We start from the raw sequence: 16,784 nt of genomic DNA, 5'->3' as shown, positions 1-16,784 counted from the left end.
AGTCAAGTAGGAATACATTCTAGAACAATGCCCTGGTAAATTCCATAGAGGGTATCATGGTTGTTTGAACTAGCTTTCCCTTCATGTGGTCTAACATGTCCATTCCACCGTGTTTTGAGTACGCTGATACGTTACGACGCTCGGGTTCTTCATTGCGTACATTGTCACCATCTGTTTCTTTGTTATGAGTTAAGCAAACGCTGCCAGTGAACAAGTGGGGAGAGACTAGAATCGGAGATCGAGGTGCCAGGGGTAGAGTTATTTCGGTCGTAAACGTCTGCACTCATATACTAGATGTTCAAAGCGTCAATATGAACTCTAATGATTCAGCTTTCGAAATGTATGCTTTATCACTCTCTATGAGAGGTGCTTAACAGGGGATTTGCTAACTGTTGGCTCCAATCATGGCCAATTTCCACAGGGGTATACTGGCCACACTGGAAGATTTTGTATTGTTGTGCAACATTTAGTAGAATAAGGATACAATTTGACAGTACATATTTCACAGAAAAATATTAGGTGTACCATAGCCAGCATCCCTCGCAATGTAACCTTCTGCATTACACGTCAGTGAACGTATTCAGAGCTACGATAATGTACCTGAGGCTGGTACCCGGGCAGGGCGTGTAATGCATATAGTACGTAACAGGCGGACTGCTAGAGTAACGAAATCGGTGACAAGGAAAGGGAGACGGAGACCAGGACTGCAGGGCCTGTATTGACGAAAAGCTCTTACTGTGCAGTTGTCCGGTAGGAGTAAATTCCAGCCAGTTCTTGATGGCGGACACACTATTATTAGCGCAGGCAACGCACTAATGGCCAGAATCCCTTATGAACAAAAGCAGTTCTGAATGCAGCCCTAGCTGATTAGGAGTAGTGATGAGACGAGCAGATAGAAAACGTTAAGATGCAGCCAGTCGACGCAAGATTGTAGAAACTGGAGGCCGGAGGGAGATGCTTTTATCCTGAAGTAGACGTGGATAGCTGAATTCAACAGCTTGATGTGGGTGAGTTGGTTCATCTGGATTACGACAGCCGGGGTAATATACATGATAATCATTGTGATGATGTTCACTCGCAGGGTGACAGCGGAGGGCCGCTGATGTCGTCTGCGCACGCTCCCAACCGGGTTGTCCAGATGGGCATTGTCTCGACGGGCATCGGATGCGGCCGCAAGGGACACCCGGGCATCTACACCAGGATCACTTCGTACCATGACTTCATCTACAACTTAACTCGCCAGCAATGGTGCACAGTGCAGACGAGGCGTGTTGCGGAATAATCAGCGGGTGTCGAAGCACAATAGACGCATCGTGGAGAGGAAGAAGCTGTAGCTACACATATTTCTGCTCCACGCATGATTTCAGGAACGCGGCAGACAACACCATTTGTGAAATAAAAGAAAAGTATGAAAGTTGCCTTTGCACGTGAACAGCATGAGAAATTCAGCGCATTTTTTCATCATATCAAACTTGACACACTTGGGGACTATTCGACTCTGAGACATTGCATCATCGCTATGTGAGCAATCAATTCGGCACGGAATGCGGATGTCATGTAACACTGGCGCCCTCGCCTAACTAGTTCACTTTCACTCTACAGCAGACATTGTGCAACAAGTCAACTTCTGCAAATGTTAAAGAATAAATATATTAAAACAACGTTAACACCACAGCAACAGGAGTTCATAATTGAAGAACTCGGTATTATGTTTGGAATTATACTTGGCACTTAACGTCGTTCCCTCTAGAGAAAACAACTGAAGCGCACGCTGCAACCGAATACAAATAAGCATGACGCTGGCGCTTCATACCAAGCATTCTTAGTGTGAAGCTTTGAAACTACAACTCCTAAAAATAGACAAGGACCACCGTGACAGTCTATATATGGGGGCGTCAACTTGTCTTACTTGTTTTACAGTGCCTAGATTATAAGAATATTCTAGGCACTGTACTTGTGCTGCCATAACAACGTGCATGGGGGGCGGAGGGTTGCAGGTGCGGTGAGAAGCCGGAGCGCAACGCGAACGCCCGGCCGCGTATAGTTTTTTAGGCGTCGTCACGGAGAGAGCGTCTCACCGTGGTCTCGCCATGCTAGTACCCGAACATCGCAGTTACGATGACGTCACGCGCACATTGCTTTGCTTTCTTCCTGTGACCACTTTCCACTGTGGTGGTTACGATGACGTCAATACAAACCATCTATTCCCATGCTTAATGTAATTCTTTAATGCGAGAGCATGATATGCCCCATTGACTGAGTGACTGAGTGATCGTACCAAAAATGGCCGACGGCACAAAGAAGAAAAAGACGTCATAAATGCTCGCACTGATGTCAAACTTCCCAGGGGCGTTCCTGTAAGCAAAGTAAATTCATGGCTTTGAAAAAAAAAGTTTTGTTATATTTCGGTCTCCGTGGGAATCAAACACGGGCTTCCGGGGTGCGAGACCAGCACGCTTCCACGTCGCCACGGCAGCTCTAAAGTTCTGGCTGACGAAAGACTTGGCTAGTGCATGCGTGATTGCACACGTCACGATGACATCAGTGGCGTAGCCAGAAATTTTGTCCGGGGGGGGGCTCAGGTTGCAGCGCGGCCTGCTCCTTACAGAATTTGTCGAGGGATCAAATACATGAATAATAACTGCATTGCTAATGCCATTGTATATTAGATGCTGCAAACGAATTATTCAACGCTACGTACTGTCAAGTAAAATATGTGTTTTCTCATAAAAGAATATATTCGTATGTCCCAAAAATTGTGGCAGAAATAACTGATATCAGTGTTGCCGCGTTTTTTTTGTCTATTTAATAAGTAAAGAACATATCACATGAACTTTAGAACTATATCAGTTCGAAGACAGCTAGGCAGTGCATGCAGCTGATATGAAAAACGTTAATGCAATGAAATTAACAAGTTGAGGACAAATACTTTGATGAATCTTTGTCATTCAAGAACCTTGTTTACATTTTTGCACATATTCAACGGCCAGGAAGAAACCTCAATGACGCTGTCCTTAGTTGCAATGGATTGCGGAGGAGCAGCAATTACCAGTAATTGTCAATAATTGAACCGAAATTATAGTCGCGACAGTGAGTACATATAAAAGCAGGAGTTCTGCAAAATATACATTAGAAATGCGAAGATAGAATGGAATATACAAGTGCCAGATACAACTCACTAAAGGGAAAAAAAGAGACGCTTAAAACAAAGTTCACTGCTTTTATACACAAAACCTCGCAACAAGATATTTAAATATATGTGTAAGTCTTCAATAAATCTACGTATTTAAGCAAACGCCACTGTATATAATACGTAAAACAAGACAAATAAACACGTTGCGCAGTCATAGAAAGCAAACTTTGCGCACAGAAAGACAAGAACAAAACTATGATCGCCGAAATCGTGATATGTACTCGCGCCATGCGGCGGTCGCGAATAGAGGAATAATTTATTTTATTTATTTATTGATACTGTCAACCCACAATGGGTCATTACAGGAGTGGAAAGTACAGAAAGAACAAACAAAGCGGTACATTCCTTGGCAGGTAGTGGAACATCATGTTACTTGGAAAAAGTAACATGCGGTATGGATCACAACATTACACTTGTATTACGGTCTTCATAGTTCAACAAATATTCTGACGGATGAACACTTTCTAGAAAACCACAATAGATGTATGCTCATAAACAAAATAAGGCCCCAGGGGACAAATTATGTAAAATATATAGAGTTAACCTTTTCCTGAAATTCACCAATTGATGATAGTTTGACTATAGTGTCTGGTAGCCCGTTCCATACATTAATAGCCCGAGGGAAAAAACTAAATTTAAAAGAATCAATAAAGACAGAGGGAGGGGGAATGTACATACTGTGCCTGTGTCTAAAATAGGTGTCTGGTTGGATGATAAAGTATTCGTTTTTATTTATGCTAACGAGATCGTGAATGACAAGAAAGAGAAATTTCAGTCTTTCGGGGGAAGTTCTAGATTCTAGAGAGGGTAGATTGGCAATTTTATTAAGTTCTGAGGGGGAGTCATGGCGCCGGTACTTACAATAAAAAAAAAACTTAAAGCGAGGCGTTGAATTTTATCAAGTTTAGATTTATTCGTTACCGTGTAAGGGTAACGAATAAATCTGAAATAAACGCAGAAATTAGTATGAAAATGTGTAATTTAACGGCCTGCACAGTGGCAGCAATTATTTTGCACCCAAAATTAAAGGAGGATTTCAAAAATGAAATAAAATCAGGTAGCCAAAAAGGAAAGAAAAGGACAAACGAAAGCCACAGATGATGCGGCAAGTTGAACTACCCAATATCCGAGTGTTATTGGCAAATGAGCTTTCAATGAGCAAGGTCGGTCAAAATTGGTTGTTGATGTCCTCGTAATTTTCGTATTCGCATGATGATTTTGATCATGATGCTAACTGCTAGAATAAACGGCTAATATTTCTGCGGTTTTAAAAGCTAACAGTCATACGTTTTCATAATTACGAGCTTATGGACCTGAAGGAACAGGGCTTTTTACTTGCACTGATTTTTGCTGCGTCGCTGTCTAAAGGACAAACTTCTCTCGACGGGGAAGTTGAGCGAAGTGGTCAATGACTTCGGACCACTTCGCTCAACTTCCTCAATGTCTCAATGCTCAATGTCTGTTCTAATTGATTGCATTCGAAATCTAGCCGCCGTTATGTGTGCTGTCACTGGTAGAATAGGAAGAACTGGGCCGGATAGTGATGTTTTTGCCAAGGAATCAGCAGTTTCATTTTAAAAATGTCGTAATTTAACCAGAAAGACGAAACATCAATTGCCATAGTAAATTAGTAGAGAGCTATCGGGAGCGAGGAGTTACGGAGTCGCCATCTGTCGGAAGCGCCTCGCTTGTGCAGTATGAGAGATAACGCGGCGCGCTCCTCATAGGTTTGGTTGTCAGCGCTCAATAAAAACCCCACGCGGGAGCCCTCCTGGCCATTTCTGCAAGTACTCTCCAAAAGAGGGAAGTTTCTTGCTGTCAAAATAATAATCTTGGGCAAACAGAAAGCGCAGAGTATTTTACAGTCGCTATCTCTTTGCCGAATACGTACAGTGAACGCCCATTGCGCGCGGTTGATGCGATGGAGTTCCACGAACCAGCTTCTTGCGTGAAAGGTCGCTGAGAGCAGACTATGTGAAATATGGGCTTATAGCGTGCTGTCGGCAAAACCAAATGGAGCATATCAGAATGAAGCTTCAATGCAGCAATCGCACGGGTTCGCAGCGACCGAATGCGCGTCTGCATGCATGTCCGCGCACAATGTTTCGCTTTCGCTGCGAACGCGTTTTCACACCGTGCCGTGAGCTTTAGGCTGCAGTATATAATTATTTTACAGTACACAAACAGCCATTGTTGCGTTGACGCTATCAGAGCTGTTCAAAAATAATTTTGTTACAACTAGGGACTTCGACGCCTTTTGGCGACTCATTATGTGCCAACGCGATGATTCAATCTTTTTTCTTTTCTTATAAATTATTAGACGTTTTAATATCTTTATTTCTGAAGTTGCGTCGCACTGTACGTTTATCGGTCTTCTTTGCGAAGAATTTCCTGCTGCTTCTTTTTGTTAAGGCAGTACATTCATTGTTTGGTGCTAACACAAACATGAGCATATACCATGCCTTTTTTAATGCACTTATTTCCAGTCCCTTTCCATTCTGGTGAACTTGACAGTATCTAGCATCAACAAGTTCATAGACCATATCTTTATGACATTAACCGGGCAGCGCGCGCTTTGTGCTACTCACTGAACATCGCAGTCGCAGTCGCAACGCTGTAGCAGAGATTTTCCTCGCGGAAGAGCTTTCTACACACCCGAGTTGTTGCCGATGGCTGCTTGCCGGCGCTAAGTTTCGCAATCCCAGCTACAGGCAGCTATTTGGCCTGCGGGTGCTTGTGAAGGCTGACACCAGGCTCCATTACGTATACGCGTCCGGCATTGCGGTACCGAGTCTACCATGTCGGATCGCTTCGAAGGCAGCCACTACCTGTTATCGTGCTTTCAAATGTTGTAAAGCAGACACCCGAATCGGGAAAACTTCCCCACTTAATCAAAACCCTAGCGCAGGTGGGACTAAACTTTCGTTTTGAGCTCGCTTCGGCGCTTCCGAAGCAGACGAAGCGGCCGCTGTGTCCACGTGATCCCTCAAAGCACGTCACGCCGACGGTGGCGCCAGCATTTCCAGTGGTGGAGCTCGCCCCCAATACGGAGTAAGGAGAGTAGTTTTATCAGCTGTATAAAGTTGGACGTGTAGCAGCACCAGCAACGCGCAGAACTGTTGTCGTGCGGTCGGTGTTTTGCCCGCGTTCGCAACGAACGTGCCGCAGTGCCTCTGGGGGCGGCTCGTATGTTTTCGACGACATAAGAACGGGACACTCGTCGAGCAGCGTCGGAAGTCATTACCACCTTCTCGCCTCGCAACGTTTTTATATAAATACGCATTTGATGAAGCAGCTAAACGTTGCCTCCCCTCCCTCTCTCCCGTCCACCCACGGCCTTTCGCGCAACGGAAGAAGTCGCGTTTGCGCTCCGCCGTGCGTTCGCTCCCCGTGATAGCGCGCGTCCCTCGCGCGCTTTCTCTCGCACATACAGCATACGGTGCGCGGCGACGATTTCATTGCCATTGGACTTTATACGGAACCTCACGGTGACGGCGACGGCATGAAAGCCGCTTGGAGTGTTCATATAATTGCTATCGCAATAAAAAAACATACCTTTATGACCAGGTACCCAAATCAAATGAACACATAGCGCATGGGCAGGAACTAGCAAGTGAAAGAGTTTTAGCATCGGCGACTCACTAGTAGCGGTAAGGAAAGAGCATACAGATAGGGAGTCAGTGAGAATAGCAGCTGTTGTAGTCGTTTGGTCTAATTTACGTAAAGCTAGAATTACTGCTACAAACTCAGCCAGAAAAATAGGCACAAAATCAGGCAATGTCAAAGAAAAAGTCCAGTCAAGTGCAGGACCAAACATTCCAACGCCAGTTTTTTCCTCGCACTGTGATGCATCTGACGCAATGCTAATGCTTGTTCCTAGGATGCTTAGGTGGTCTTGTAACATGCCTTTTGAGATGCCGTCAGGTATTTGTTTCGCGTGGTTTGGGAAAATGTCATCGAACCTGATTTCCGGGTAATTTGAATGCTTATTATTAGGAAGCACATCGCGAATTTGCACATTAAGGGGCATAAATTGGCATAAAATTGATGAGATTCTCACTTCCAGGTATCGTCCGGCATTTGCAACGTATTTTGGAAGGCCTAAGCAAATATGTGTTATTGTCGCGCCACTGGCCGCGCGAGGTGGTTTGCGGGTATTCGCGGGCTTCTTTCATGCTTGGAAAAACATTTTTATGTAGCACCGATTGAGCAGCAGAAAGCTGAATCGGGACGTTCTCATGTTGCTCTAACATTTTCTCATTGACACTTTTCATCTAATTATAATATTTGAGAATTTCGGCAACTAATTAAGAATAATTAAGCATTTAGACGGAATGCAAAACAAATAACTATGAGTATCTCCAAAAGACGGCAAACAACATTAGCTTAGTTCTGTCCACGTACGTGGCATTTGCATATTTCTGAATTCAATTGAATATTGGCGTTGTACTTGCCAAAACCACGATTTGATTTGGAGTCACGCCGTAGTCGGGGACTCCAGAATAATTTTGGCTACCTGGTGATCTTGAACGTGCCATCAATGCATGGGACACGGGCGTTCTTGCATTTCGCCCTCATCGCGTCCATCGATAATGTTACGGGAAGGAAGAAGCGTACTGGTTTTACAGATGGGTTTTAATGGCTGCGCAGAGAAGCGAAAACCCAGAATCTTCTTTGTCGTCTCCCAGGGCACCAGCCATGTCCTCTTCTTTCCACCTTACGCACTGTGACATTACCCCCGTCAGAAGAAGCACCTTACTGGTGCGACACACTGGTTCCAGAAAGGAACGGTTTGAGGCGGCTGATGTGGACGATATCAGATAGAGGTGAAGGCACGGTAGCATCCAGTGGAGACACTTCATATGTGGCAGGCGTCACCTGGCGGAGGATGCGATAAGGGCCGTAGTATCGCGAAAGGAGTTTCTCCGAAAGACCGACACGCCGAGATGGAGACCAAACTAGCAAAAGAGCACCTGGGGCCGTATTCTGCAACGCTTCAGTTTTCGAAGGATTCGGTTTGGCGGTAGCGTCACATTGGGGCGGTCCGTTGACGTAATGAAAACAAGTGAAAGGACAGAGACCAATCGGCGCGAAGGTTTCTTTTTGTGGCAGTGAACGTCACAAACCGAGTAAAAATATAGCAATTTACGAGCGCTTCTTGGTAAATAAAAATAATTTGTTCATGGTATTGATGAGGTTTACGTTTTCATCATGAAACGCGTGTGAGTTGTACTGGCGGTGAGTGACTTAACGAATTGTGTTTACTTCGGTTGACCCATTTATGCCGCTAGGTGGGACGTCGTACGCCAACTTCGCGTTGCGGCCAAAATACACACTCAAGTTCCTCGCACAGTCGGAGTGCTGTCTCTTTTGAGAATCTGAATATTCGCCTGAATGCCTCGTCTGTCATCTCAAAGGCGTCTTGTCGACGTCGAGGTTGTCGCTGTCTATCACGAAGGCTCGCTAAAAGCACGATAACAGGCGCCACAGGCACCGCACACGACGTCATTTTGCTCCGAGTGCCGCGATCTCGCCCGTGCACACGGCACGCACAGGCTCTGCACACGGACACCGCGCTTCGGATCAGACCGAAGCAGCGCGCGCGGCTTCGCTTCGTAGCAGACGACAAATTCGGTTTCCGCGTGATTGACATGTGCGTGACGTCATCAAAAAATGCGTTCGCGCCCTGAGGCGGTGGCGTCACCCAGGCGGCGACCAATCGCTGCACGCAAACCGAATCCTTCGAAAACCGAAGCGTTACAGAATACGGCCCCTGGTTCGTATTCGACATCGCGGTGGCGCTGATCGTAACGGCACTTCTGACATTTCTGTGAAGCAGAGAGACGAAGACGGGCAATCTGGCGTGCCGGGGTCGCTGTGGTTATGACATCACGAGCGTACTCCGTCGGCGAGTCGAGCGTGGTCGAAAGAAGAGTCTCGAAAGGCAAGGTCGGTTCACGGCCATATAGAAGGTAGAAGGGCGAATAACCAGCTGTGTCGTGGCGCGAGGAATTGTACGCAAACGTGACAAATGGTAAAGCAGCTGTCCCAGTCGCGATGATCGGAGGAAACATACATCGCGAGCATGTCAGTTATTGTCCGGTTCAGGCGTTCAGTAAGACCGTTAGTTTGAGGATGGTAGGCTGTATTAAGCTTGTGTTTAGTAGCACAGGATCGAAGTAAGTCGTCGATGACTTTGGCAAGCAAGTATCGCCCGCGATCGGTGAGAAGTTGACGAGGTGCGCCGTGGTGTAAGATAACGTCGTGAAGCAAGAAGTCAGCGACGTCTGTAGCGCAACTGGTGGGAAGGGCTCTTGTAATGGCATAGCGGGTGGTATAGTCCGTAGCGACGGCAATCCACTTATTTCCGTCGTTTGATATAGGGAATGGTCCGAGAAGATCAACACCAACGCGAAAAAAAGGGTCGGTCGGCATATCCAGAGGCTGCAGCAGACCAGCGGGATGTACAGCTGGTCGTTTTCGGCTTTGACACGACTCACACGCGGCGACATAGCGATGGACGGAGCGGTTGAAATGGGGCCAGAAAAATCGTCGCCGAATTCGTTCATAGGTCTGAGAGACGCCAAGGTGTCCAGCAGTGGGAACATCGTGCAGTTGCTGGAGTACAGTCTGCCGAAGATGAGACGGAATGATGATTGGCAGCTCGGGCCCGTCTGGGTGCATGTTGCGGCGATAGAGGGTGCCATTATGTAGTACGAACATGTGAAGGGATGGGTCAGATGGGTCAGAGAGCAGGCGTTCGATAAGCTGCCGTAACGATTCATCGCGTCGCTGTTCAGCCCCTATGTCTTTCAAGGTGGAAAGCGAGAGAACGCAGATCGGTGCGGCATCCACTAAATCGTTCGGTTCATCGGCGGGGTGACGAGACAGGCAGTCGGCGTCCTGATGTAAACCACCCGACTTGTAGACTACAGTGTATGTGTATTCCTGAAGGCGTAGGGCCCAGCGACCGAGGCGTCCGGTGGGATCCTTGAGGGAAGAAAGTCAACAAAGGGCGTGGTGATCGGTTATAACCGTAAATGGTCGACCATATATGTAAGGTCGGAACTTGCCCACAGCGCAAACGAGGGCGAGACATTCCGCTCAGTAATCGAATAATTGCGCTCAGACGGGGAGAGGAGGCGGCTCGCGTAGGCGATAACGCGGTTGTGCCCACGTTGGCGTTGGGCTAAAATTGCGCCGATGCCATATCCACTGGCGTCAGTGCGAATTTATGTCGGAGCAGAGGCGTCAAAATGGGCCAGAACAGGTGGTGTGGTGAATAGCATGATGAGGCGCGAGAAAGAAGTCGCTTGTTCAGAGCCCCAGCAGAAAGGAACGTCTTTCTTGAGGAGGTTAGTCAGGGGACGAGCAACATGCGCGAAATTTTGCACAAACCGGCGGAAGTAAGAACAAAGACCGATAAAGCTGCGAACATCTTTGGCAGAGGTCGGTACAGGGAAATTCTGCACTGCACGAACTTTAGCGGGATCGGGGCGAATGCCTGACGAATCGACGAGATGTCCGAGCATGGTTATTTGGCGGTGACCGAAGTGGCACTTGGACGAGTTGAGCTGCAGGCCAGCGGCGCGAAAAACGGAAAGCACAGATGAAAGTTGTTCAAGATGGGCCGCAAAAGTTGGAGCGAATACAATGACGTCATCCAAGTAACACAAGCAGATGGACCATTTCAATCCACGCAAGAGCATGTCCATCATACGTTCAAAGGTCGCCGGGGCATTGCACAAGCCGAAAGGCATTACCCTAAACTGATAGAGGCCGTCAGGTGTAACGAATGCGGTCTTCTCACGGTCCATTTCATCCACGGCAATTTGCCAATATCCGGAGCGAAGGTCTATTGATGAAAAATAAGTGGCACCGTGAAGACAGTCCAGAGCATCGTCGATCCGTGGAAGCGGGTAGACATCTTTCTTGGTGATCTGGTTTAGATGACGATAGTCCACGCAGAATCACCAGCTGTTGTCCTTCTTTTTGACGAGCACAACAGGGGAAGCCCACGGACTGGAAGAGTGTTCAATAATTCCTTTGGCAAGCATTTTGTCAACTTCGCTCTGGATAACTTGTCGCTCAGAGGGCGACACCCGGTATGGGCGTCGGCGAACAGGTGCCGCATCGCCGGTATTTATACGATGCTTAACAACCGTAGTTTGACCCAAATAGCGATCGTTCAGGTCGAAAATGTCGGCGAAGGACTCGAGGAGGTCATGGAGCTCTGCGGCGCATTGGGGGTCTTGGTCCGGCGCAATCATCTTTGCAATGTCGTCGGCCGGGGCAGATGCAGAAGGCGCAGAACGAGCACTGGTCGAAGATGTCGCAACAGATAGAGCTGAAATAGAGCACTCGCGGGACGGTGACAACGTGGCAAGTGACATCCCTCGAGGAAGTACCTGAGGGTACTGGCCGAAATTGAGGATGGGAAGACAGATCTGATTGGCCGCTACAGAAACGACGGTGTGTGGGAAGGAGACATTGTGTGAAAGCAGGACTGAAGTCGCGGGAGTGAGGACATAGTCTCCGTCTGGAACAGGTGGAGAGGCGAAAACGGTGATGCAGGTTGCTGCTTGGGGAAGAAGACGAATAAAATCCGCAGAACAAAGCTGAGTTCGGGCTTGAGCAGGAAGGTCAATGGAAAGGGGTAGGTCAAGTTGGACAACACCGGCTGAATCAGAGCAGAATGGGTGGTCAAAAAGTCGAGGCCGAGGATCACATCGTGGGGGCAGCGTTCGAGCACACTAAACAAAACGGACGTGTGGCAGTCCGGCGACACTGACACGTGCAGCACACATTCCGAGCACAGCCGGAGTTCCACCGTCGGCGACCTGTAGCAGTCGAGTCGGAGCAGGAGTAAAGACTTTCATCAGGCGCGTTCGAAGGTCAGCGCTCATGATGGAAACTTGCGCTCCAGTGTCGATGAGTGCTGTAACAAGGCAAACCATCGACATCCACGTCCAAAAGGTTCCGATCAGTAGGCAGGGTCAACAGAGGAATTTCAGGCCGGGGTGCTAGAGCAGCGTCACCTCCCGGAGCTGCCCCAGTCAGTTTCCCGTCGGAGAGCGGCGACGGTAAGCAGGGGACGGGGAACGACGCAGCTGGGGTGAACGGGAGCGGCTACTGTGCGGTGATGATGAGCGGTTAGTCGCACTGACTCGAGCGTTGTCAGGTGCATCTTCGAACTCGGTGGGGGGCGCAGGCGGGCGAGGATTCAGTGGGGAGCGGCGGTAGCCGGGAAAGCTTGGTCGAGAGAGGGCCGGCCAGGAACTTCGGCAATGGCGAGAGATGTGGCCCACACGTCCACAATAGACGCAGATGGCTCGATCATCATGTGTGCGCCATTCGGCCGGGTTGCGATAGCTCGGGTAAGGACCGCTCTGGTTCCGGTAAACAGGGGCAGAGGCAGCAGACGAAGCGAAGTCAGGACGGTTGGCGGAGCAGATGGATTGCAGACCCACATTGGAAAGTTCTTGGCGAACGACCGATTGAATGAGAGACACGAGCGGCCGGGAATCGTCAAAGCACTGCGTCACTTGTGTGGCAGGAGACGCTGTTTCAATTTCGCGCCGGACTATACGTACGACGTTCTCGGAGGGAGTGGGCTCACGCGGAAGACAAAGGTCTTCACACGGCGATGAAGCAGCAGTGTTGGGTAGGCGCGTGAACTGCTGAACTATGCGGCGGCTTTTCGCTTCTTCAAAGCGGCGACATTCGTTAATGATCTCATTGACTGTTGTGATGTTCTTATACACGAGAAGGTTAAACGCGTCGTCCGCTATGCCTTTTAAAACGTGACTGACCTTGTCTGCCTCTGTCATGTTTTTATCCACCTTGCGGCAAAGAGCCAAGACGTCCTGGATGTACGCCACGTAAGATTCAGTGGACGTCTGTGCACGAGTCCCATGGTCCTTCTGAGCAGCACGTTGGCGGCCGATGGGCTTGCCGAACAAATCACGAAGCTTCTGTTTGCATTGCTCCCAACTGGTAATCTCTTCTTCATGCGTCTCGAACCAGACTCGTGCCATTTTTTTGAGGTAGTATATTACGTTGGCCAGCATAAGCGTGTTACGCCACCTGTTGCTGGCGCAGACCCGTTCGTAATTTGCCAACCAGTCATCGACGTCAACGTTGTCAATCCCAGAAAACATGCCAGGGTCGCAGGGCTGGGTTAGGATGACCGTCGGTGGCGTCGATGGGGCCGCGGTTGAAGACTCCCCTTCGGATGACATGGCAGCCAGGTTACGTCCGCTGCGGAGCTCCGTCTTGCGCAAGTGAGTACCCCGCACCTCCAGCAATAATGTTACGGGAAGGAAGAAGCGTACTGGTTTTACAGATGGGTTTATGGCTGCGCAGAGAAGCGAAAACCCAGAATCTTCTTTGTCGTCTCCCAGGGCACCAACCATGTCCTCTTCTTTCCACCTTACGCACTGTGACAATATATATATATATATATATATATATATATATATGAAAGTACCATATATGCAAAACCCCAAAAGATGTTTTCCGCCTCCGCCCACGATGTTCAATCACTTGCCGCACATTGGTCCTTGAAGTGTTTGGGACTGTTCGGCTCTTTCGCTAGTGCGCAGTGATGCGGAAGAAAAACAGAGTCGTTTTGGAGCATGTATCAAATTGGAAAAGAACCTTTAAAAATATTGTGACGGGGTGTCAAATAGATAGAAGTGGGACAAGGTTTAAAAACATGTACTGTTGGCAGAAATTGCCAAGATGGCTGAACACGCGCACCGTCCCCCGGCGAATCGTCGTCTTCTTCCTTAGTGCAAGGAGGCGGCCCTTAACATCTAACCACCCCGGCGGGCCGAGCGCCGTCTCGACGCAGACTAATTACACGAGGAGGCGACGGAAAAGTACGGCTTCAGTCGGGATACGTGCATGACGTCACGAGATGGCAGGGGAGATGGTGAAGAACTGTTCATTGGGGTGATCTCATAGCTCACGTCACTAAGTTGCCGTAAAACCTTGTAAGGTCCGGTGTAACGCGATAAAAGTTTTTCGGAGAGACCGACGCGACGAGAAGGAGTCCAGAGAAGCACAAGATATCCCGGAGAAAAGCAGAGGTGCCGGTGGCTGCGGTCATAACGGTTCTTTTGGCATAATTGTGATTCGGAGAGGCGTTCATGAGCGATCTGACGTGCCAGATGGACTGGCGCGGCAGCATCGCGGGCATACTCCGTGGTATGTTGTACAACAGAAGGTAGTAGCGTGTCAAAAGGCAATGCAGGGTGATGACCAGACAGCAGGTAAAATGGCGAAAAAAAATCACAGCATATCCACGGGGTGAATGATGATGAGTGGGCGAAGCTCCGGAGGGAATCATCGGATCTCCCGCTTAAGGGGACGCTAGCACAAACGCGTTAGAAACGTGCAGTACTCTCTAGTAAGGGGGAGCGGCCACAGCGTCTTACGCAGCCATTTACACATGCCGGAACGTGCACCGCGTTTGCCGACGCCATCACATGACTGCTGAGAGAGTATACCCCCCGTATTCATAAACGCTCCTCGACTTGAACTTGACTTGCCACCGCTTGGGCCAGCGCGTTCGAAACGCGTTGAAGGTAAGGCGGAGAGGGCACAGCGTCTTACACCAGCTTCTTACACGGGCCGTAACGCGCTAGCACAAACGCATTATAAACGCGCAGTCTTTCGTTAATGTTGGGTATTTATTGCCATCGTGGTGCGTGTGTCCATGTTCGCTTCGTGGTGTAGTGGGCTAACGCCGCGCGCTCGGAAGCGAGGGGTCCCTGGTTCGATTCCGCGCTACGGACACAACTTCGGAATTTTTTTTCTCATTTTTCTCAGACTGGTTACGCACTACTACTACGACGACGGGGACGGAACGGGTGCCGCTATAAGGAGCTTCGGCCCTAAAACTGGCCGTGTCGTGACGGGAGGAGTTGTACGCGAACGTGACGTATGGCAAAGCGCTGTCCCAGTCCCGATGATCGTCAGACACGTACATCGACAGCATATCGGTTAAGGTGCGCTTCAGCCTTTCGGTGAGCCCGTTGGTCTGCGGGTGGTACGCAGTACTGAGCTTGTGCTCCACAGAACAGGAACGAAGGAGGCCATCGACAACTTTCGACAAATGTTAGCGGCCTCGGTCTGTGAGCAGTTGTTGAGGGGCACCATGACGAAGGATGACGTCATGAAGGAGGAAATCGGCGACATCAGTGGCGCAACTAGTCGGCAGAGCTCGCGTGATGTCAAAACGCGTAGCGTAGTCGGTCGGCAACTGCGATCCGCTTGTTCCCTGAAGCAGATGTAGGAAATGGACCGAGGAGGTCAAGACCGATGCGGTAGAATGGCACCTGGGGTATGTCAATAGGATGCAGAAGGCCTGCAGGCAACCCCGAGGGCCGTTTACGTCGCTGACAAAGGTGACACGCAGCAACGTAGCGTCGAACAGATCGGTACAGACCAGGCCAGAAAAACCGGCGCCGCACGCGATCGTATGTGCGGGATACGCCAAGATGGCCGTCGGTCGGAGCATCGTGGAGTTCTTGGAGAACAGTATCACGAAGATGCTTGGGGAGAACAAGCAGAAGCTCTGGGCCGTCGGGAGTGGTACTACGGCGGTAAAGAATATCGTCGTGAAGCTCAAACAGACGAAGCGATGCGTCGGGCTTACGAGAATGGAGGCAGCCAATTATAGATCGTAACGTGTTGTCACTTTGCTGTTCAGCGCGTATGTTGGCCAGATCTGCAATAGCCATGACGAAGTCACCGGTATCACGGTCGGCGGTGTCGGGAAGGTCCACAGGGTAGCGTGATAAACAGTGAGCATCTTGGTGCATCCGGCCAGATTTGTAGAGCACGTCAAAGACGTACTCCTGTAGTCGTAACGCCCAGCGACCAAGCCTTCCTGTAGGATCCTTCAGCGACGAGAGCCAGCAAAGGGCATGGTGGTCCGTGACGTACGGAAAACGCTCGGCCGTACAATTAAGGGCGGAATTTCGCCACAGCACAGACCAAAGCGAGGCATTCGCGCTCAGTTATCCGATAATTCCGCTCCGACGACGAGAGAAGGCGGCTGGCGTAGGCAATGACACGGTCCTGGTCGTTCTAGCGTTGGGCGAGTACTGCACCTATGCCGTGGCCACTAGCGTCGGTGCGAGAAGTTCTGTAGGGTCCGACGGGCCATAATGCACCAAAATGGGCGGTGAAGTCAGTAAACTGACCAGTGAAGTGCAGTAAACTGACCAGGGTGGTGAATGCGGCAGCTTGTGCACGATCCCAGGAAAAAGAGATGTCCTTCTTGAGTAGGTCAGTAAGCGGCCGGGCAATGTCGGCAAAATTCCTAACAAAGCGGCGGAAGTAGGAACACAAGCCGACAAAGCTCCGTACATCGCTAACTGAACGAGAAACAGGAAATTCTCGGACGGCACGCACCTTGTCGAGGTCAGGTTGGACACCGCTAGCACTAACAAGGTGACCGAGAACGGTGATGTGAGGCCGAGCGAAACGACACTTGGAGGAGTTAAGTTGTAGGCCAGCGCGGTGAAACACATCAAGAATGGCCGACAGGCGGGCTAGGCGGTCCTCAAAAGTAGGCGAA

At 49.4% G+C, this 16,784-nt stretch overlaps 1 protein-coding gene across 3 annotated transcripts in view; it reads left to right on the top strand.

Annotated features, from left to right (window-relative positions):
- The window catches only part of LOC119461708 (tryptase), a 65,802-nt gene extending 64,140 nt beyond the window's left edge, over positions 1-1,662 (top strand). For all 3 annotated transcript variants that reach the window (XM_037723073.2, XM_049671955.1, XM_037723075.2), the window contains one exon: positions 1,082-1,662. In XM_037723073.2, the coding sequence (XP_037579001.1) occupies positions 1,082-1,282 (201 nt within the window). In that variant the 3' untranslated portion in view covers positions 1,283-1,662. The remainder of the gene's footprint in view (positions 1-1,081) is intronic.
- Positions 1,663-16,784: the final 15,122 nt, after the last annotated feature.

This window comes from Dermacentor silvarum, chromosome 8 (genome assembly GCF_013339745.2).
Source record: "Dermacentor silvarum isolate Dsil-2018 chromosome 8, BIME_Dsil_1.4, whole genome shotgun sequence".
NCBI classification, from domain to species: domain Eukaryota; kingdom Metazoa; phylum Arthropoda; class Arachnida; order Ixodida; family Ixodidae; genus Dermacentor; species Dermacentor silvarum.
Note: the sequence above shows the minus strand (reverse complement) of the source record. Positions and strands in the feature narration are given on the sequence as shown.